Raw genomic sequence first — 21,553 nt, forward strand, 5'->3', positions numbered from 1 at the left:
AAGTACAAGTGCACACACATATCAGGAGAATTTGTCTTCTGCAGTTTGCTGTTGAAACTCAAAATATAGAAGTAGCAGAAATCTGTCTTTATCAGAGCTTACCGTGCCGATTGTTTAAACCTTTGTTCAGCTAATTAAATCCGCTCCAAGTTCAGTACATTTTGTGTTTTTCACGTAACCGATAATCTATAATCCCATTTTACCTGTTGATCAATTAAAGAGAGATAACAGTTTGAAATTATTTTGGGCAATTTAATATCTTGTGATTCGTCAATGTAGAACGCGTGACGAACTGTCCTCCACCTTTTTGTTATCCATCAATTTAAATTGCTTTGCAGTTTCTAGTTAAACACATCAAACCACAGTTTCCAGCAGAACAAACAAACAAACAAAAAAGTCCATTAATTAAGTCCAGATGCTGTGTGTCCATTTGCTTCCATCTGTCCACTCTGGGCTCGCAGGAGTACAAAGTGAAGCTCTGCTCATCTCAGCCCTGTCGTACAGACATCAGCTGAATGACTTGGGCCACAGCACATTTGTATTTGCTATATTTGGAGAGTATGTCAGGGTTCCTGGGGAGAATGCACGTCTCTCACCAGGAGGCACTTTGGAAAAGAGGGTCGACAAAAAGACGAAACAAAAACACAGGCGATGACAACGGAGCGGTCCTCTACGGTTATATTTAGTTGGCTAAAAGAAAGTTGCTGTTGTTGGAGCTTCCTTTCTGGGTCTCCGTGACCAGGTGATGGAGTTTCTCCGACAGCGCCACCTGGTGGAAGAGAGAACGCCGCAGATAAGATGAGAAGCTCCTTAAGTATTTGTGAGTATCCAGTCCAGATGTGTGTGTGTGTGTGTGTGTGTGTGTGTGTGTGTGTGTGTGTGTGTGTGTGTGTGTGTGTGTGTGTGTGTGTGTGTGAAGCTCACCGTGTAAGAGTCGGGCTCCTGCAGCCTCTTGTGTCGGGGGTGCAGAGTCTGGAGGGAACTCTGGACCTTTACTCTAGTTTCTGCAGCGCTGCTCAGAGGGTGTGTGACCTACAAAGAGTGGGAGACACATTTCAGACGTGGTTCATGGTTAAAGTGTACAGAGAGAGAGAGAGAGAGAGAGAGAGAGACGAGGGCTGAACTCAAGCTGCAGACTTTAAGGGTGTGTCTTCTCTATGAAGTCCAGACTGCTGTCCAATATATCAAGTCCACAAGGGAGACAACGCACACTTTGTACAGACTTCCAGTCCACTTCTGGTGTGCAATTCAACACTCTTGTCCAGATGATAACCCAAAAATATGGACGTGACGATGGATGGGAAGCAACCGCGACAACGAGGCATCAGCAAACAGAAACTAGTCTGCGGCCCATCCTCACCTGTCCTTTGGTGAACACCTCCTGGCGCAGACAGGTGACCTGAGCCGGAATGACTGAGACACAGGACTTATCACGCATCAGAGGGTAACAGCTCACAGAGACCCCCGCCTCTGGAGGAGGCTCCACAGCCAGACTCACCAGGTCCAGAAACGGATGGCCTGCGAGGGAGGAAAAAAAAAAAAAAAGAGCCGTGAAAACGTTTAGAAGCCCGCTGGCAGCCCAGTGAGGCGGCGACGCTCGTCATACGGCAGGAGACCGAACGCTTCTATTCTGCATCCTGAGAGTTGAAGATGGGATCCTCACCCTCGGCGTCCACCAGCCTGTAGACGGCTTTCCTCCCGGGCACGGTGCTTTTCTCCGGGTCCTCGCTGATCTTCATCCTGGGCTGTCCCCTCACCTCCACTAGCTAATACACATACAAAAAAAAAAAAAAAAAAAATGGCGCCATGCAAATGAAGAACGGAGAAGGGGAGTTCGAGGCATGTTGGAGAGGCGATGAAGGGCGTTACCTTGTACACGCAGCCCAGCGAGGGTTGCCGCGTGCAGGTGACCAGATGTGTTCCAACTCCAACCACATCGATCTCGTTCTCCTGAAACGATAACACACGGAACGTCAGAGAGGAGTCATCACCATCGCCATCGACGATCCCCCCCGTTCAGTCACACTCCACCTTCTTGTTGAGCTCCGCCATGCTTTGCTCCGTGATGCTATTGGTCGCAACGATGATCAGCGAGTCGAAGGCGGAGACGGAGAAGCTGTGGAGGTGAAGAACGGGACAATCAGATGCAACGCCGCGGACCTCCGGAGGAGGGAGACGTATATATATATATATATATATATATATATATTCCCACTGCGGGGGGGAGGGGGGGGTTATTAGAGATGCAGCAGGGCACCTCACTCACTGCTCGCTGCAGAGTCTGAAGACACGGCGGACGTCAAGAGACTGCCTACAGAGGTCCCCGCTGTCCAGGCGGACGCCTACGGGCCTGTAGTCCAGTTCACACAGGGCCAGGGCCACCGCACAGAAGTTCAACAGGCCACTGCTGAAAGCACACACACACACACACACACACACACACACACACACACACACACACACACACACACACACACACACACAACCATCTGTTTTCTATGAATTACTTGAGAATTGTCCCGCTATTGATTAGAAGACATGTGACATGTGACATGAGGGTTAGTCAAACTCTATTACTATTAGATTAGCTGGTCTAAACCTGATTTCACTCAGAGTGCACCAGTGACACCTGCTGGTAAAAACGGCACATTGTACTCCAGCTGTGAGTAATAAGTACTGCTCTGGTATTTATGTTCTTACTAACTCTAACCATGACTGCTGTTAGGCCACATGTGTTGTTGTAGAGCCTTTGTTATGAAATACATGAGGCTACGTCAGTGGAGAACGAAGGACTGTGAGCATTTACTCCAACAAAAGTATTACTACCACAGTGTAAAAATACTCAAATACAAGAGGAAGTCCTGCATATATATTAGAAAGTGGAGAAAATGTATTATTCTTACCTTATTTACTTTATTAATGAAATAATTGAAATATAGAGATTCTCCAGAAAGTGAGTCACATGACAAAAGCCTCAACACATAGTTGTTTTGTTTTTAGTATAAAAACGTAACACCAGTAGTTACCAGCCAACACTGTAGCTGTCAATCACAGGCAGGAAGTTCTGAGGGTAGGCGACGGCGTAGGACAAGAAGGCCGCCAGCTCGCCCTCGCGGACCTTCCCAGGCTCACCCCCCAGAAGCTCACACACGCGACTCAACCAGCCCTTAGTCAGCGAAATGATGTCAACTGGATCGGGCTTTCCGTTCAGCGCCACGAGAGTCTGATTGTAGACAGAGGACACAGTTAACCACGTGATCACAACCGCTTGAGCCCCTAAGGCTGAACCTTTTTGATAGCACTCCTGCAGCGGACAGCCAACCGCACTAGGCAGTAAAAAGCTGCAGCCTGACGAGCTAAAAAAAAAAAAGCGTAAAAAACCCATTGGCGCGGTCGGAGGAGGGAGCACTCACTTGCGGCGACACCTCCTCCAGCGAGGTAAAGGAAGTGACGTACGAGTGAGCCATGGTCCCCGCCACCGGGATCCCAAACAGGAAACCAGCCTGAACGTTACTGGTGAGGTCGAACCCTGAAAGACAGGTTCTTGTGTCAACGTCAGTGAGGTTCAGGCCCGAGGCGACGCGCCTGAACAACAGTCATCATGAGAGCATTTAGAAAAAAGCAATCCATACATGCATATGAACGCGTATTACAGACCGCACAAAACGTCACCTCCTACGTGTGTGTATCGGGAGGCGGTGAGCCCTCCGTCCGGTCCCTGGGCCCTCCTGAGGCCCATCTCCAGCAGCCTCCTCCTGGGGCCGGCCGCCAGGCGGAAGCGGGCAGCGTTACTGCACACCAGGCTGACGACAGAGAGGAGACGGAGCAGAAGCAGGCTGCTTTGAGTCTCACGGAGCCAAAAGCAAGTTAGAAAATGTGCAGTTTGGGCGGAAAGCTGCAGCTAGCAGAACAACTTATTTTCCCTTTAGTTTGGTCATTTATCTTGAGAGTAAATGCTTCACATAGGTGCATCCTCATGATTCAGTTTCACATGTGTAGCATCTGATCCTCGGTCCTTCTCATCGAGCAGAGAACGCCGAACTAACCTCAAAGCACTGTAATACATTCACAATGAACTATGATCATCATAATTGGCTTTTGGACTTTTTGACTGGGCTTTTTCTTTTCTTAAATATCATCATATGGACCATATTTAGTCTGCAGTGTGGAGAGAGAGAGAGAGAGAGAGAGAGAGAGATGACATGGGGCAATGATCCCTGCTCTTGATGAAACCTGAAATGTCACCAGAACGTCCGCATGGAAGGACAACATGTAATCAATTTAATCAGAAAAGGTCATTTACTGGTTGCAAATTGTATATGTAGTATTAAAAGCAGCTGTTTCTTCTGTGTGTGTGTGTGTGTGTGTGTGTGTGTGTGTGTGTGTGTGTGTGTGTTGGTTGTTACCTGGCGTAGTTGACCAGACACAGTAAACTGGTCTCCAGCAGTTGGACCACAGCTAACGGACCCGCCACCTCCATCAGAGGCTCCTGCAGATGTTTTAGAGATGTAAAACAGGTTATTCCCTCTGACCTCGCCCCCCCCCCTACAGAACCCTGTATCCGGTAACCTCACCCTGGCAAACACCACAGTGCCCTCCGGGACGGAGCGGAGTGTGACCCCGGAGCAGTCCAGGCCTCGCAGGAACTGGAAGAAGGCGGGGTCGGTGGCGGGGGGCAGGACGGAGCGCAGGAACTCCACATCTGGATCCACAAAACACAACGTTTTAGCACAACAGCTGGGAACGGCAGCGCGACCGTCGACAGAGGGGCATCCTTCATCCTCCGACACATGTGCTCTTACACGAGAACATGCGTCCTCACGATGCGTCCTCACGTGTCCCGGCTCACCGCACGCACAATTACAGTAACGGAGCTGAAATCTAATAACTCGCCGGGAAGGGCAGCGACCGACAGACGTCAGAGGTGTGACTTTGACTTCCGGAGTGACTTTGCAGATTAAGACATACAAGACGTGTGACATCATGAAGACCTGCTGGCACGAGTGAACCATACTTCTACTGGTGTCAGTGAGCGCTGTAGTGAGTTTGTGTGGCAGGACATTGGGAGGGTGTGTGTGTGTGTGTGTGTGTGTGTGTGTGTGTGTGTGTGTGTGTGTGTGTGTGTTTGCTTCCTGCCTCAGACGCCTAAAGGTGCCGAATATTAATTGTTCATAAATTGTCGAGCTTTGGTAGTTTGTGTTTAATAAGTCTCGGCGCTATATAAATAAAATGTATTATTATTATTATTATTATTATTATTATTATTATTATTAAATCACCTCCATGAAGGATTTTTTTGTTATGATCTATGTCTATCTTCCTTTATTGTACAGCGCTTTGTGCTTCAAAAATCAACAAATAAAAATAAAACAGAAAAGCGACGAGATCGCATAAAAGCCAGTCTGTAAAAATGTGTTTTGAGATATTTAAGTTATATAATTAGTTATTTATATTATTACCATTGTTATTATTAAAATATGATGCATTGTTACTGCTGCTGCTTCCAAAGTAACTCATCACTGATAACGAATCCCATCATACCGCACAACAAGAATAAAACATAATTCTACATAACTCGTGGCTTTATGCACATTTAGCTGATTACTGGTGTACTTCACTCAGAGTGTGTGTATGTAATGCATCGGTATGTGTACTGCTCATTATTACTCTCGTGGTTTAGTGTACATCTGCATGAACTTGAGGTTGAGCCTGACGCATGTACTTACTCGCAGTTTAGCCTCCGTGAGGAGAGGCAGTGTGGACTGCTCTCTCGGTATGCGGTGTGCTGTTGCTTCACGCGCACAGCGGTGATTACAGATTATTCCTGTGAGTGCTAAAGGTCAAGTCTAAAAGTCAAAGTTCACCAAGTTCTCATTGAAAGCCTCTCTCAGGGGTCGCGCGGCGGAGTGTTGCGCAACCACAGCAGTGTGAGGGGAAAAAAGAGTTTGACAAACACCATGTGATGCAACTTTCTACACCGCCATTTAACACATTTGGGGCTTTTTACTTCATACCGCTTGAACCTGACGATAACGCGGTTAACTAGGTCCGAGTGACATCCTCACCTTGGTCCGTGAAGCGGAAAGTGCGCAGGAAGAGCAGACAGTCGCGCAGCCCCGCGAACAGCGAAAAGCCTCCGCCGAACGGGTTGTCCCGGAAGAAGAGCTCGAACACGGCGGGCTCCTGGTGCCGTCCGGTCCGCCAGTACGCGTACGCCATGGTGAACTGGTACAGGTCCGTGAGCAGCGGGGGGACCCGCTCCCGGATAGACCGCTCCATAGCTTCGCATGTGTCGCTGGACGGCGCTGCCATGTTTGTTTGTTTTTCCCACTAGCCCTTACTTTCGGTTCACGGATGCCGGGATCTCTGGGATTTGAAGTTTTCCTTTCTTTTTAAAGCCCCACTGACTCTCCCCTCGCGGGCTCTGTAGTGAGTGTGTGTGTGTGTGTGTGTGTGAGAGAGAGAGACAAACACCCCGAGGCACGGAGAAGCGTGATGTGTGCTGGGAAAAAAAACACACACACTATGCTGCAGTTCCAGTTTCAGATGACACACGTTACCGTAAGAGACACACGTTAATTACCGTGAGAGACACAGGTTACCGTAAGAGACACACGTTAGTTACCGTGAGAGACACAGGTTACCGTAAGAGAGACACGTTCGTTACCGTGAGAGACACAGGTTACCTTAAGAGACACACGTTAGTTACTGAGACACTCGTTACCGTAAGAGACACAGGTTACCGTAACAGACACTTTTATTGGACGGTGCGCAGCTGTACAAGTGTCCGTGCTGCTTTGTGATGTTGTGGCAGTTGGCCAACTGTGAAAGGAGGACGGACTTTTGTGTGAATAAAATATGTGAATTATGAATTAATAACCCCTTCACTCAAAAGGTAATATATTAAAAGTACAAGCTTTAGTATGAACAAAAACTAATATATCCAAAAATAGCCCCTTGCATGGTGTTGTTCTGTAGATACATGTATGTGAAAGTAAAATTGAAAGATGTAATAACACAAGTATGTGTCATCAGTCAGATCCATAGTGCAGTTGAATTATCAGCACAACAGAGAAGTACTTGATTAAAGTACACATGCAGTAAAACGGCAGAGTACACATTTGAATGGTACTGTGAGGGAGAGAGTGGCAAGATCTGCAGAAGCGATTTCATATAAAACATTTCTTATGATTGTAACATTCGACAACACAAAACTAAACAATCAGAGTGTCTCACTTTATTAAAGAAGGATCTGACTGTATATTTTTAAATTCTTCTAGTTTTTTTTTTTTTTAAAACCACAGAAAATGTTCCTGGTGTTGTTCACTCATAAATACATATTCAAGATTCACATTATGCGTTTTTCTTTCCATCATATTTTAGGAACATTAAATACTATTTGATTCAAATCCACACAAGCGCACCAATATAGCACTCTACTGCAGACATCTGTGACCTGAAAATGTTTCTTATAAATATGATATATATTATATGCTATATATCATTGTAGGCTTTATATTGTTCTGGCTGTAGTGGTGTTTAATGTATAAACATCTCAATGTGCAACGTAAATGCTCTCTTCCCTTTAGCACAGTTGCTCTAATGCTGCTCTTCACTGTACAGGTTAATTGAGTCGATGCTTTGTCTGCATCATCAATGGATATGCGTGAGATGTGATATCACATAAAGGAACGTCAGCTCAGGCTTCAGACAGTAACAATCCCATCGGGATCACAGCTCGGTTGTCTTTGTGGGACACAGATGGCTTTTTTACGTGGACAATATTTCAAAATCTAACAGGCGTCCCACTTGACCGGTTCTGCTCGTTATCCCAGTCCGTCCTGCTGCCCGCCGGTCTCCTCCGCAGTGGGGAAGCATCCCGCGAGCTCATTGGTCAGCGTGTGCCTCTGTCCCCCCCAGAGAAAGTGCGTAGGCTGACCCGACTGACAGCGCTCCGAAGCGTAGACAAAGAACGGGCTGAGCTCGATGGCCAGAGCCGACCTGACCAGGCCGACGGCGCCGCCTCCTCCTCCTCCGCGCTCCGAGCACGGGTGGTAAACCCGTCCGCTGACGGGATGCATGTACAGCGCCTCCGGGCGGAACGGGGCGGACAGCTTCTCTGCCCCGCCGCAGTACGACAGCAGCTCCTGCGGCTGTCCCGCGGGACTCTGCAGCAGGTGGGTGAAGACCACGGGACGGTCATCGCAGCGCACAAAGTTCCTCTCCCGGCCGCACAGGGACAAGAAGGGGAAGTCCTCCTCATAGCGGCCGCTCTGGTTCGACCGCAGCCGAGTGAAGAAGAAGACCAGGAACTGTTTGTCTGGCAATAAAGGAAGAGGGAGACATCGTGTGACGGAATCTATTGTTATATTGTTAATAATAAGTCACGTCGGGAATACTCTGAAGGCATCCACAGGTGTAAACACACCGATGAGCCTCAGTGTAGCACTGGGTGACGTGTTCCTTCATTAGTATGAGCACTATGAGCCATTATATTCATATAGTGTAGACATGACAGTCAGACTGTGTGTGTGTGTGTGTGTGTGTGTGTGTGTGTGTGTGTGTGTGTGTGTGTGTGTGTGTGTGTGTTGAGGTTTACCTTTGAAGCAGGTGACAAAGTTCTTCACTTTAGTGTCATCGAGGAACAGCTGTAAGTGGAGCAGAGACCACCGTGTCACGCTAGCAGCAGACTCTATTGTACAAGTGTGTGTGTGTGTGTGTGTGTGTGTGTGTGTGTGTGTGTGTGTGTGTGTGTGTGTGTGTGTGTGTGTGTGTGTGTGTGTGTGTGTGTGTGTGTTGCGTCAGTGTACACACTCACCTGTCCTTGGTGGTCAATGTAGTAGAAGTACTCTCGGATACGTGGCTCCGGGCTCTGGCCCTGGATGTATGTAGCGGTGGCTCTGGAGGCGCTGTAGCCGGCGGGCAGGCAGCGCAGGGCGGTCAGACCTCTGCAGCCGAGAGCAGCCGTCCGGAGGAACAGCATGACTGAAGGGAGGAGAACAGACTGGACGACTGGAGGGTGGAAACACGCTCGTTGTTGTTTACGGAGCTACAACCCGGAAGTATTTCACTGTTGCAACATTGTCCGTTTTTTTTAATACCGCCACCTAGTGGACATTGATTATAATTATACTATTCACAAGGATTTAACTAAAAACATATCATTTACTTTAAATGTAATATTTAAAGACTGACTTCATCTCCCCAGCAGGAAACATTATATACATTATACAAGCTTGCAAACAGCTGACTCAACGCTAAATGCAGATCCCACTTTGTTTTGTCAGATGTTATGCATATGGAGGTGTGTTCTTTATACTATGACAGCTTTCCTAAAATTAGATTTGTTTTAAAAATCGCAATATGTTGAATCGTAACCCCTGGACTAAAATAAAGGAACAAAGGAATTATCTCAAAGTTCTAATGCCAACCATACTTTAACATTACTTCCTCATTTCTATTGTTTTCTATTTCTGTCCTTGTGTTGCTGCTACAACTGAATTCCCCCTCTGGGAATAAGTGAAGGCTCACCTTATTTCATATATGACAGAGAAGAGCATCACATCTACACCACACTGGATCAGCTGCAACCAGGGAACGGTGGTGATTTGTTGGTTGAATAACTAAAGCCATCGCCTAATTGACTAATTGCTTAATATGTATTCATAAGCCAGTGAGCAGCCCCCATACTGTCTGATAACTAGAGAGACGTTCATATTGTTGAGTGAACACAACAGGGCTCTTCAGGGAGCTGCATGCACACCTGTTGATAAAAGAAGCACATAAATAACGACAGACAGACACACGGGCTGCCCTCAAACAGAGCTGAGACTGTGCGGACCTTATCCACCTACCTGGAGTTAGCTCCTCCTCCTGCTCCTCCTCCTGCTCCGCCTCCCACAGGTAGGGTGGAGCTGTTTCTACCTGGACGCCGGAGAGTGATTTTTTTTTTTTAAATGGCGTTATAGTTGGACTTTAGAGTGCTCTCATCGACACGTATTGACAGTAAGTTCATCTCTGATAGTTTACGGTCGAAGTAACACTTTATTAATCACGTTATTAAAGCTGTGACGTTTCATAAAGGCTCCGGTGTTGCTTAGTTTAGAAAGCTTCCTTGTTTTTATGAATACTACTCGATGTTGGGAACAGTGTAACGTTACGCCACTTACTTTGTTTTTACGTTCGTGACGTTCTAACGTAAGCCAACATCAACCGTCGCTAAGGCCTTCTTGAAGTAAATAAACGTTACAAAATGAATTATTCATCAAAAATAAACTTAATGTGTTCACTGTTCGTTAACGTGTACGGTTTCTATTTGTCCAAAGGTCATTTCTGTGTCGAAACTGTACCGGTTTCGATCAGCAGGTCGCGTGATGAGCCAGCCGCCCCGTTCAAACCGGGGACACCGGGAGAGAAACGGGGACCGCCGACACGAGCGAGACTCACGCGATGACAGACGTTCGTCACCCGACAGGTGTGGTCACGTGCTGACATAACATCGCTACCTATATGAGTTCATATATTAACGGTGTTCGTTTTAAACTCTTTTAATCATGTTTTCATCATTGTGGTGCTTTTGTCGAAATTCTAACATTTTATATTTTCAAATAATAAGAACTGTATCCATAAAGACAGTGAACCACTACAACCAGGAGTCATTCAGTAGAGTCTTATGATAACGTTACACAAATAGGCTTTATACCAATCTACAGTTAATTATTTATTAACGTACACAAGCTCAGTCCAGCACCACTACTGTACACTTTATTACCCGACACATTATTGCTCAGTGTGTCGTAAGTTCAGCCAATATTCTCACATGCTATATAATATATATATAACTGTAGTTCACTGCGTCTTTTTCATCTCATATATTATATTTAGTGTGTCATACCTCCTTGAATGTTGTCATTTGTTTTTGTGATTTGTGAGTCCTGGCTGCAAAGAGTACACCATGTTTCAACCGCTTTCTGTACTATTGACTTCACCTATAATATTGCTATGAAATTTAAAATCATAAAAGCATGTGTTCCTGCGCTCCAGGTCTTCGTCTCGACCCCCATACTACCCCAGTGAGGCCGACTCCTCTCCCAAACGTGCGCGAGAAGCCCCTCGAGTGGAGCACCACGAGTCCAAATGCACACACATCTGCTCCAGGAGAGGTGAGTCGGGGTCACGGTGGACGCATCCGGGTCGGATCAGAGGGAAGCTCCTCTCGTAGAAGCCGCTGCGTCACGGGGCATGACTGTGGTTTCTGTCTCAGTGCAGATCACACATGTCCCCACTTCAAGGGAAAACTGGACGGACCGGTTTCCTGCTGTTTACAGGCCTCTTCTCTCACAGTCAGAGGCTGAGTAGCTTTAATGAAGGAGAAAGAAAGCTGGTAACCTGATCTCTGAGTCTGCTAGATTAATCACATGCTCCTGACCGGTCATGTGCAGAGTAACAAAAGAGTTGACCCTCCAGGAATGTTAGGAACAGATTCAGGACATTCACACCTGAAGGAAGGAAGGAAGGAACCAGCAGCCTCAAAGATAGATTCTAACTAGGCTGCTGTGTAGAGAGAGAATGACAACAAACGCTGCCTTGACCTGATTGTCTGCTCTCGTGTGTCCCCCTTCAGGCATCGTGCTGATGTGCTCCGTGCTGACCAACACCCTGGTCCTGATCTGCGTGGTTGCAGCTCAGATGGTGACGTCGGGAATGTCCGCCATGGGCGGCTTGGGCGGCTTCGACATCAACTCCAACTTCAACCTGCAGGGCACCGAGCTGCAGAAGGTGCGCGAGCTGGACAGTCAGTACAGCCAGATGAGGGCGCCGGGCATCTACGGCGGCATCGCCTTCAGCCTCGTCCTCGGGGTCCTCTCGCTGCTGTTCGTGGTCGCCGGGAACAAGCCGCCCCACCGCATGTCCCGGAGGCTTCTGTACGGAGCGCTGGTGTTTCAGGCGGTGGGCGCCGTGGCGTACGTGGTGGCCGTGGGGCTCTACCTCCACTTCGTCATCGGGGTCAACGCCACGGACGTGTGCCAGCAGCGCGAGAGGCTGTACGCCCGCAACGGCTACACCTGGATGAGCTGCGACGTGGGCGGGGCGGACGCCGCCGTGGCTCTGTTCGGGCTCATCACCGCCATCCTGTACGCCGTCGGCACGGCGCTCACCTTCCAGACCATCCGGGGGGTGAGGCGCTACCTGCAGGAGGGGAAACGCAGAGAGGCAGAGAAGCAGCGGGCCCGGGCCACGCCGCAGAGAGCCCCGCTGAGGGCCGACACCACCGCCGTGTGAGGGGGGGTCAACGGACCGGACACCAGACCAACCCACAGCCGGGCTCACTGCGGTTTACAAACCCTCAGAGCTGTCAGGGCTCCGTAGTGCTCCGTGACGATCACGTCAAAGATAGACGAAACATTTACTGAAAGATAGTTTACTACACTCACTCTGCAGTGAATGATGCTCATAGCTGCCTCTTGTTTTTATGTTCTTATTCCATCACCGCAGCTCATCCGCCGTGTCCAAAATCAAACACTCCACTCGTGGTTCTGATGAAGTTGCTCTTAATTGTCCGTGAATGTTTTTGTGGCTGGACCAGCTAACAAAGCAGCTTCTTCCGCTTTAGCTATGTGGGATCGTCAACGTTGGTCTCAGTGAAGCCGGGGTGACGTCTAGCTTACTGCTGGTTCAGGGTCAGTCTGGGAGGAGGTTCATTTTCATGTGAGTGGGTTTGTTAAGTTGGATTGGACCGCGTGCACTCAGGCAGGGATTTATGTAAATGTTTTTTTTTAACATGTATAATTAATGTGTTTTAATATCAAAGTTTTGACTTTATAATGCAACTTTTTTTAAAAACTGAAACTGTACAAGAATGTATCTACTCAAATTAAACCTCCGTCAATGTGATTATATTCAACGGTTCCGTGTCTGACTAACGGTGCGATGAACAGAGCGGCCTATAGGGAGCACCAGAACTCTGTCCCGCTCTCTGGCTGCGTCCCAATCCAGAGGCTGCTTCCTTCAGAGGACGCAGTAAACTTGTGATGTCATGAGCTCCCTTGTTTTCTGTTTTAACATTAGTATCGGTGATAGTCGATGTGAATGATGCCTCTTCTCCCGCTGCCGCTTCACTCGCCTCAGTGTTGATTCAAATACAATCTTTCGTCTGCAAGCAATGCATCTTGGGATACGGTGGGCCGCGCAGGATCCGCATCTGAACAGCCTCGTCGTCTCAGCCGGTCTACAAACGCAGCCTCTGAAGGACCGCTTGGGTCGGGACACGGCTTGTGTGGCCTCCAGAGGCTTCCTGCCAGCCATGACATCACCGCTGTATGCCCCCCCCTCCCCCTCCTCCCCTCTGCTGTCACACAATGGGCCAAACACAAGGAGGACACAGCGGTGATGGAACTGTTGGAACTGTTGAGCCAAGACTTAATTACTAACAAAAGAAATGCTCCAGAGTGAGTTCTAATTTTACCGTTTTCAGACGACACAATGCAGTGATTGTGTCCTAACGAGACATGAGACATCGAGACATCAGCTGAGAGGAATGCAGGCTGCTGCTCCTGGTTGTTACCTAACTTTATGTATTTAGATTATTAAGATCTTTGAAGCGGTCAGTATAATTAGTTTCATTATTCATGTATCTGGAGCTGAACTGATTGGTGTTTTTTGCTACTAACCAAACGTGATCTTGTTCCAGCTTCTGAATTGTAATGATTCTGAGCTTTTCTTTTTGTCCTATGACATAATAAATCGACATGTTTTGGTTCATCTTATGCTTTGTACATCAATCAATCAATGAATTGAGATTAGAACTGGTGGAGAAATCAATCACTCCATTGTTTTTATAATCTAATCTCGTTAAAACGTCATTAAAGTAGAAAGGATGTGCTCATCACTATTTACTTAAACTCAAGGTGATGTCTCTAAAGAACTGGTTTTGTCACCACCAGTCGAAAGTCAGTTTATAATCATAAAGAATAGCAGCAAGCAGTTAATGCTCCTCAGTTGAGAAACAGGAATTATTAAATGCCTGACATTTCTTCAAAAATGACTTGAACAACTAATAGTTGCAGGAAATTAATGTTCCTTCGAACATGACAGTTTGTAATGTTTGTCAAATAAAACCCAAACTATCCGCACAGCTAGATACCGAGATACGGTTGCATGAGAAACAAATCGTGTAGTAGTATTCCCCCCCCCCACAAGAAGTCAGTCAACATGTCGTATCTGAAAACTTTAATTTATTATAAAGTAAAAGTAGCTCTCTTGTGCGATTTGCCGTTAACAAGATGTCTGTAACACTGTTCTGAGAACATTCACTGAGCTGGTAGTCCTCCTCCCCCACCCACCCACCCAGCACCACTCTGCACTCCACCCCCCCGAGAACAGAAACCTGGAATATCAGCCTTCTGAAATAATCATCTTTTCTCTCAGAGAATATTAGTACGCTTCAGTGACGAGGTCACTGAGAAGTATTAAACTCCTAGGAGTTAGTTTAACAGTTCTACTGACTCGACAACTGTAAAGGCCATCAGACACACGGGACAGATGTCTGCTACACAAGAACCGGTCCGCATCTCAGTACCACTGACACAGAACGCATCTCGAGAGTCCAAAGAACAGCATCCAAAGTGCTTCTTCAAATCTAAGATATGGTCAAAATGAATTGGATGTGAAAGGCTGAATCGACATAAAGTGTTATAAAAAATTGCATTGCGTTTCAAGGGGCATAGAGTTAACAGTAAAAAAATTAAGTAAATAACAAAAAAACATAACAAAAACACAGTTTTTGTGGTCCAGAAGCATGTACTGAAAACTCGGTAGGACAGACGGTCCAGATGACCCCAGCTGACAGAGGTGGAGCACAAGTTAAAGGGGTGTGACGAAATAGTCTGCAGGTTTCTGGTAGCTGTGTGCTGGCTGGTTGTGTGTTTGAATTTGTTGCTGCTGCTGTTGCTGTTGCTGCTGCTGGATGATCTGCCGGACTTCCTCCTCCAGCTCTGGCGGGATGATAAGCTGGTCGTCGGGGTCCGGCTGAGCGGGAGCGTTGAAGTAGCCCCCCTGCTTCCTGACGGGGGCGTCGGCCGCCTCCTCTATGAGGTCCTGGTTCCGTCCTTGGCAGGCCACCGAGCCGTTAGCTCGAGCCCGGCGACCCAGGGTCCCCGACTGAGCCTCCCCGCTGAGGCAGGGAGAGGAGGGAGGGACCGGGGAGGGAGACGGGGAGGAGAAGGGAAGAGGCGACGGCTCGTGATGCGAGGCGGCGGCGGCGGCGGCGGGGACGTTCGCGCTCGGGTGAGCGTGCGTTTGGGGCGCCGGGCAGTCGTGGCGGTGCAGACAGTGGACGTCTGCCTCCACCTCGACGCGGCTGCCGTTGGAGAAAACGCCAGCGATGGGCTCCTCGTCCTCGCTGTCGACCCCGTTGTCGGACAGGGCTCCGGAGAACTGTCTGTGGAAGCTCCCGCCTCCGCAGGCCGGTCTCCGCGTGCCGGCTCGCCCCAGAGGATTCAGGTGACACGCGAGGGGCTCGGTCTGAGGCGGCGGCTCCTCCGAGGACGCCGTGGATCCCACCTCGCTGCTCATCTCCGACGTGCTGAACTCGCTGCTCAGCTCGCTCGCCGTTCCCGAGGAGGCCGGCGGCAGCGGCACGTCGGCGCTCGCCGGGTACGGGTGCGCGCTGGCGTGCGCGCCCGGGCCGGGGCTGGGAGGGGGCGGCGGCGGCTCGCAGAAACAGCAGCAGTCCTCCGTGATGCTGAGCTGGACGACCACGGCGCTGAGGCTGTCGGAGCAGCCGTAGCTCTGAGCCAGAGTCACCAGCTTCTTGGCGGCGGCCAGAGCGTCCGGGACGTTCCGGACCGCCTCCACCGCCTCGCTGGGAGACAACATGTCCCACAAGCCCCGGCTGCCCAAGAGGAAGAACTCATCCTGCGGGGTGAGGGTCACCGTGGAGACGTGGGGTCTGGGGGTCACAGACGGGCACAGGAAGGAGTAACCCAGGATTCTGGTGGAGTCGGTTACGCCGCTGACTTTGTTATCCTGAAGGAGAGCGGGGTGAAGAGGCTGTTATGGAGCTTTAGAAGACAAAACCTCAAATGTTTCTTTCAAAGAATTCATCTCTCATAAAATTGATCTGCAGATCAATTGATCAACTCATCGTTTAACCTTTTAAAAACGAGGCCTATTTGCAGGCCTCAGCTCGAATAAAGATAAGAAATACCTAATTAATTGTATAAAAAAAAAACAAAAAAAAAAAAACTTTTTTTATATATTTTTGAGATGAGAAAAATCATGGAACTATCAGAATACATGTTACTGGTTCACATAAGATAAGGATGGAACACAGCAGAACTTGGAAAACTCAAAAGCTCGATCTTGAAAAACAGCACTTTTAGGGTATTGTTTTTTGGAAAGTATGGGTATCCAAGACTTTTAATATGCTGGGCTCTTAGAACAACTGATATAGGCTCTATATACACAGCTATACATAGATACAGTGAAACATTTATGAAATATAGAGCATTTCAAATTAGAAAACTGATCAAATACTGCAATATTTGAATAAAAAAGTATTTTTAAAATTCAAAAACACTCTATATCACTTCTATGTATCACTCATGATGTTCATTGAATCAATAGACCGAAGATTGGACCTTTTTTGAGTGTTTTAAGCTCTTTCTATGCCCTTTTTAGTTATTTAGTTTAAGGTCAAATCCTGCTTCGACTCTCTGTTCAGGGCTGTATCTCAGCCCCCCCTTCTCCGATTTTCACCATTGAGACATCCTTCGAACCGTAGGAGCCAATAGAATTGCCTGGAATTGAAAGCTAGATAATTGACAGCACTATTAGCCAATAAAGCTCAAAAAGGTCCAGCTCTGAAATCTGATTTGCTGAGCTTCCAACCCTCCCAAGAATCCGAGGAGTGTCGGAGAGACACGAATCGAACGGATTCACACGGAGCACCAGCAGCTGGACAAACATGCGTTGGAAGTACGGAGATATTCCATTTTTTCGCTGAGATTCGACCAAAAGTAAGTACAATATTCGATGAAAGCTGTGTGACTTTTTGTGTTCGAAGCTGAATATCTCTGCGATGGTTTACCGGGGAGAGAAATGGAAACTATGTCCGTAATCTCCGTCAGGCGCTCGTGCTTTTTCATGCTGCATGTTCGTAGGTAGCACGTTGCTAACGGAGTGTAGCAGCCTTTTTCTCCGGTCTGTCCCAGTCATATCGAGTATGATTTATGATATTTTGTTATTTGTTTGCTTGGCTGATGGGAGATGTGTTTGTCTCATGTAGAAGTGACCTAGTTCATGTTGTTCCCAGGACGCTGAGGTTTCTGCAGAACTATAACATCACTATATTCGTTCTTCGTGGGTTCTCTGCCAGTTACTTTTAACACAAAACTCTCTAAGTTTTGATGTACTCTGCGTCCAAATGGGGGACCCTCGGGTGTATCTGGTTTTAAGCAACACATTGCACACAAATCCCCATCAACAACAGCTGGAACGAGAGTCGGTCTTTACCTCGGTGACGATGGAGTTGTGCTGCCGGACCCTCTGGTACTCCGGCACCTCTTTGACGGTGTGTGCGGTGGAAAGTTGCATAGCTTTGCCGTCGCGGCACAGAACGGCCTGGCACCTGCCGACGTTGGCGGCCTTCAGCGTGAAGCAGCCGCCGCGCTCGCCGGGAGCCACCGGGTCGTGTCTGATGTGACACAGAGCCGCCGAACCCCCCATCCTCTGACCCGCGGTGCCCAGTTTCCTGCAGGAGACCAACACACACACACACACAAGACTCAGCAAAGGGAGCGCGTATACTCGCCGCCACAATTGCTTTACTCAAGCCGTGTGTGTTTACCGCTGCATGGTGAGGAAAGTGTTGGTCATGTGATCTTCCTGTCTCTGGCCCCTGTGAAGCTCCTCTGCCAGCACGTCTCCCATGGTGCACTGCAGCAAGTAAGGCACCTCGACGTTCTTGTCTCCGTCAAAGACTCCATACAGAGCTTCACGAATCCCACAGAAGCTGTCTAGAGCCAGAGCAGCCACACACAGCCTGAGAGCAGCGAGAACACCGTTATTCATGTGAACCGCAGCTGAACGCCGCTACCGTCTGAGCGGTCCCAGCAGCCGGTCCAGAGTCCAGCAGCGGGGACTTTCACCACATTCTAACAATCTGAGATCTCGTTTAATACACTCACTACTTAATTGTGTTGTTATAGACTTCGAGAGATCAATAAAAGCCATTAGATTCAGAAGGAAAAGATGGCAGTGATAGGATGGATGGGGGGGGACTGACTTGTTTTTGACTCCAGAGGCCTCGGTGTAGCCGTGGCTCCAGACTGCAGGGGCCCCGTGGCTCTCACTCACACACGGAGCAGAAGGGGATGGATCCACCCTGAAACATTTGATATTACTGCAAAAAAAAAAAAAAAGATCATGAGTCAATGAGTGAAATCTATTTTCCATAGATTACTTATCATTATTATTGCTGATGCAGGATCTTTCAGGCTCCTACTTGAGAAGCTCCAGGCTCTTGTGGTCCAGGTTGAGGCGAGGGTTGGCTGTGAGGTCCAACTCCTGAAGCTTCTGAGGAAGCGTCTCCGGCAGAGTGACCTCAGTCAGCTCGTTGCAGCTCAGGTCGACAAACTGAGGGAGGAAGGAGAGAGCGAGAGCGAGAGCGAGAGAGAGAGAGAGAGAGAGAGAGAGAGAGAGAGAGAGAGAGAGAGAGAGAGAGAGAGAGAGAGAGAGAGAGAGTTAGCTCACCTTGCTACATCACTACAAATTTGCCTCAGACTCAGTGATTTGTTTGTCCTTTTCTCAGCAGAGTGCGCTGACTTTCCTCCTTTTATTTCCCAAACTAATTCCACGACTGACTAACCTTGATCTCGGGCAGCTGCAGCACCTCTGGGAACGCGTTGATGCAGTTGGAGTGGGCGGAGAGCGTGTGCATACGCTGACAGCTGAGGATGGTGGTGGGCACGGCCCTCAGCCTGTTGCCGCTCAGGTCCAGCTCCTCTAGCTGCTCCAGTTGGGCCAGTTTACTGCAGGGGGGGGGGGGGGGGGGGGGGCACGGTTGTATCAGAGCACTGGCACGGCAGGCTTTATTTATGGGAACCACATTAACAAACTCATCCTCTCTCGTGACCTAAACCTGCTTCTGAAGCAAGGCATTTCACTTTCCATGTGCAGTCCTGCGTTGTACCTGGCGGTGAAGGCCTGCAGCTGGTTGTAGGCCAGGTGAAGCACCCTGAGGCGGCTGTGTCCGGTCAGCAGAGGGACACACTTGTCTATCAAGCTGTTATTGGTCACATAGAGCTCCTCCAGGCTGCTGCAGCTGTCCTCCGATAGGCTGGCCGCAGGGAGGTTCTCCAGCTTATTGGCCGACACATTTAGGTATCTCAAGCTGTGACGAAATCCCAACAGAGAGGACAAAACTGAGTACTTGAACAAATGACTTGACAAAAAAAGAAAAGAAGAGTAGAAATAAAGAAAGAGAAAAGAGAGGAGATAGACGCGCTGTGGAGCGGCACCTCTGTGCTTTGATGAACAGGTTGTGCGGGAGCTCGGTCAGGTGGTTGTGTTGGAGGTCCAGGACCTCGAGCTGCGACCTCTCCAGCCTCTCAGCCAGCCGACACACTTGGTTCCAGCCCGCCAGCAGCTTCCTCAGGCTCCCACTGGACAGCAGCCTGCAGGACACGCAAACCACACGGAGCTCAGGCCCTCTGTCGCTGTGAACGCTGATGAGGACAGCGCTGTGTGTGTGTGCCCTTATGTTACAGCGACCCAACTTTAACCCAACTTTTTAGGCTAAAAAATGCTAAAATATGCTTCATGCGTGTGACCGCCAGCGTTTCATACGACGCCTTTAAGAACTCTTAAATTATGTCAATATGAGCCATTAAACTATTACATCCCGCCCACCGTTTTTTATTTGAATTTGTGAAAAAAGGTGGTTTTTTTGCGTCTCTTACTGTAGAGGCAGCTCCGTAACAGCATTGTGGTTGATGTCCAACACCTCCAGTCTGCTGCTCTCACACACCCAGGCAGGGACACATCTCAGCTTGTTCCTTTAAGAAAAGCAACACCCTAAACAGTCAGCCCCCCCCAGCTTACAACAAGCACACAGCCTTCTACTGCACACGGTAAATAGGAGAGTGAAGTATTCACAGTCTTCATACCAGGACAAATCCAGAACAGACAGATTCTCTGGCACCGGCTGCACCTCCAGCAGCTCCAGCTCTACAAACACAGCATGCAGGATTATTTATAATCTGCATCTGAATGTGTGTATATATATATATATATATATAATATACAGACATTATTTGTTAAACAGCACATAATGAATGTTGGTACCGTTGTGTGCGGCGTGCAGGCTCTTGAGGGCGTGGCCACTGACTCGGAGGAGGGAGAGAGTGTTTCTGTCGCAGCGGAGGAGCTCCAGCCTACAAAGAGACCGAACGTCCAGCTCCTGGAGCCCCGTGTCCCTCAGGTCCAGCTGGACGATGTGGACCAGCTGCTCCGGGTCTCCCGCTGTCACCTTCTGGAGCCGGTTCAGTCTGTACCAGAGAAAGAATGTACACAAGGAAACTTTGAACTTCAATCATTTGGTGTTAAGATGTCCAAATCCACAGGACACAAGCAGGCCGTGACGCAGAAATAAAGAGCAGATTTTTCCTTTTTCAGATTTCAGATGAGCTTTGTTCCAGTGTTACATCTAAAAATGTCAGTTTTCAGTCCGTGTGAATGTGTTTACCTGAGATCTATGTGGCGAGCAGGCAGCCACTGCAGCGCTGCCATATCCAGGACGGAGAGCTGGTTCCCTGCCAGACAGAGTCTCTCCAAGCCTCTGAGCTTCTCCAGGACGGGGGAGGCGCAGCTGAAACAGTTGAAGGACAAGCCGAGGTAGGTCAGGCCCTCCAGAGAGCCCAGCTCCACGGGCAGAGAAGCCAGGAAGTTACCGTCCAGGAGGAGAGTCTGGAGGCTGGACACAACAACAAGAGACGAAAATCTAACAAAACGCGTCCAACATCGCAGGACATATAAACGGGACAGAACCGCACACGATAAGTGCTTGACCCCAAAGTCCCTGTTATGCGGGGACACCGTCAGCATGATTGTGCACTCTGGTCAGCTCCAGGACAGAAGTCTGGTGCACAGCCAGTTGTCCACTTAACACAGTCAGGGACTCATCTGCACACTGAAAACAACTCCTGTCTGATGTCAGCAAAGTACAGCTCGCCGAGGATGCAGTCCGCTCTCCGCCATCCTCATTACCAACGCCGTTATCGTTAATAGCTGAAGCCCAGAGGTCACCGTTTCCTTTCTCTCTCAGCACACTTACTTGTGCATGGCTCCTACTTCAGCAGGCAGAGACGAGAGACGGTTTCCAGACAAGTTTAGCTCCGTGAGCGAGGTGATGTCGCACAAGGCCAGAGGGAAGTCTGACAGGGCGTTATTTGACAGACTGAGGCTTCTCAGTTTACAAAACCTAGAGAGAGTTAGAAAGAGGGGGGGGGGGGGGGGGGCAGGAAGAGAGGGATGAAGATATTAATCTCTCAGT

General features: G+C 48.7%; 4 protein-coding genes across 6 annotated transcripts in view; 1 reads left to right on the forward strand and 3 right to left on the reverse strand.

The window, feature by feature from the left end:
• Positions 1-238: 238 nt before the first annotated feature.
• Positions 239-6,688, reverse strand: naprt (nicotinate phosphoribosyltransferase). Of its 2 annotated transcripts, none has more exons than XM_068725090.1 (13): positions 6,066-6,688; positions 4,575-4,702; positions 4,407-4,489; positions 3,673-3,803; positions 3,414-3,529; positions 3,027-3,223; positions 2,267-2,404; positions 2,032-2,116; positions 1,870-1,950; positions 1,664-1,766; positions 1,361-1,518; positions 925-1,032; positions 239-769 (listed from the first exon to the last, which is right to left on the reverse strand). In XM_068725090.1, exons 1-13 carry the CDS (start codon positions 6,310-6,312, stop codon positions 683-685), a joined length of 1,662 nt encoding a protein of 553 aa, XP_068581191.1. In that variant the 5' UTR covers positions 6,313-6,688; the 3' UTR covers positions 239-682. The 2 variants fall into 2 exon arrangements, with proteins under 2 accessions (XP_068581191.1, XP_068581190.1); XM_068725089.1 differs by having other exon boundaries at positions 2,267-2,407; positions 6,066-6,687.
• Positions 6,689-6,729: 41 nt separating this feature from the next.
• cunh8orf82 (chromosome unknown C8orf82 homolog) lies at positions 6,730-9,584 on the reverse strand. The gene is made up of 4 exons (XM_068725093.1): positions 9,532-9,584; positions 8,819-8,985; positions 8,600-8,648; positions 6,730-8,320 (listed from the first exon to the last, which is right to left on the reverse strand). The coding sequence occupies exons 2-4, from the start codon at positions 8,981-8,983 to the stop codon at positions 7,827-7,829; spliced, it is 708 nt and encodes a 235-aa protein (XP_068581194.1). The 5' UTR covers positions 8,984-8,985; positions 9,532-9,584; the 3' UTR covers positions 6,730-7,826.
• Positions 9,585-9,803: 219 nt separating this feature from the next.
• Positions 9,804-12,899, forward strand: si:ch211-191a24.4 (uncharacterized protein LOC100150331 homolog). Of its 2 annotated transcripts, none has more exons than XM_068725091.1 (4): positions 9,804-10,005; positions 10,326-10,474; positions 11,044-11,162; positions 11,624-12,899. In XM_068725091.1, the coding sequence occupies exons 2-4, from the start codon at positions 10,374-10,376 to the stop codon at positions 12,280-12,282; spliced, it is 879 nt and encodes a 292-aa protein (XP_068581192.1). In that variant the 5' UTR covers positions 9,804-10,005; positions 10,326-10,373; the 3' UTR covers positions 12,283-12,899. The 2 variants fall into 2 exon arrangements, with proteins under 2 accessions (XP_068581192.1, XP_068581193.1); XM_068725092.1 differs by lacking the exon at positions 9,804-10,005 and adding an exon at positions 10,026-10,234.
• A 1,433-nt stretch (positions 12,900-14,332) lies between these two features.
• LOC137883550 (PH domain leucine-rich repeat protein phosphatase 1-like) overlaps positions 14,333-21,553 on the reverse strand; it is a 14,178-nt gene continuing 6,957 nt past the window's right edge. The window contains exons 5-17 of the mRNA XM_068725080.1: positions 21,335-21,481; positions 20,747-20,974; positions 20,347-20,549; positions 20,169-20,229; positions 19,962-20,057; positions 19,521-19,676; positions 19,193-19,393; positions 18,869-19,031; positions 18,506-18,636; positions 18,287-18,403; positions 17,849-18,043; positions 17,515-17,752; positions 14,333-16,026 (exon numbers count right to left, since the gene is read on the reverse strand). Coding sequence (XP_068581181.1) covers positions 14,863-16,026; positions 17,515-17,752; positions 17,849-18,043; positions 18,287-18,403; positions 18,506-18,636; positions 18,869-19,031; positions 19,193-19,393; positions 19,521-19,676; positions 19,962-20,057; positions 20,169-20,229; positions 20,347-20,549; positions 20,747-20,974; positions 21,335-21,481 — 3,100 coding nt within the window. The 3' untranslated portion in view covers positions 14,333-14,862. The remainder of the gene's footprint in view (positions 16,027-17,514; positions 17,753-17,848; positions 18,044-18,286; positions 18,404-18,505; positions 18,637-18,868; positions 19,032-19,192; positions 19,394-19,520; positions 19,677-19,961; positions 20,058-20,168; positions 20,230-20,346; positions 20,550-20,746; positions 20,975-21,334; positions 21,482-21,553) is intronic.

Source organism: Cebidichthys violaceus, unplaced genomic scaffold (genome assembly GCF_023349555.1).
Source record: "Cebidichthys violaceus isolate CVI_PGR_0920_01 unplaced genomic scaffold, fCebVio1.0.p SCAF_33, whole genome shotgun sequence".
NCBI classification, from domain to species: domain Eukaryota; kingdom Metazoa; phylum Chordata; class Actinopteri; order Perciformes; family Stichaeidae; genus Cebidichthys; species Cebidichthys violaceus.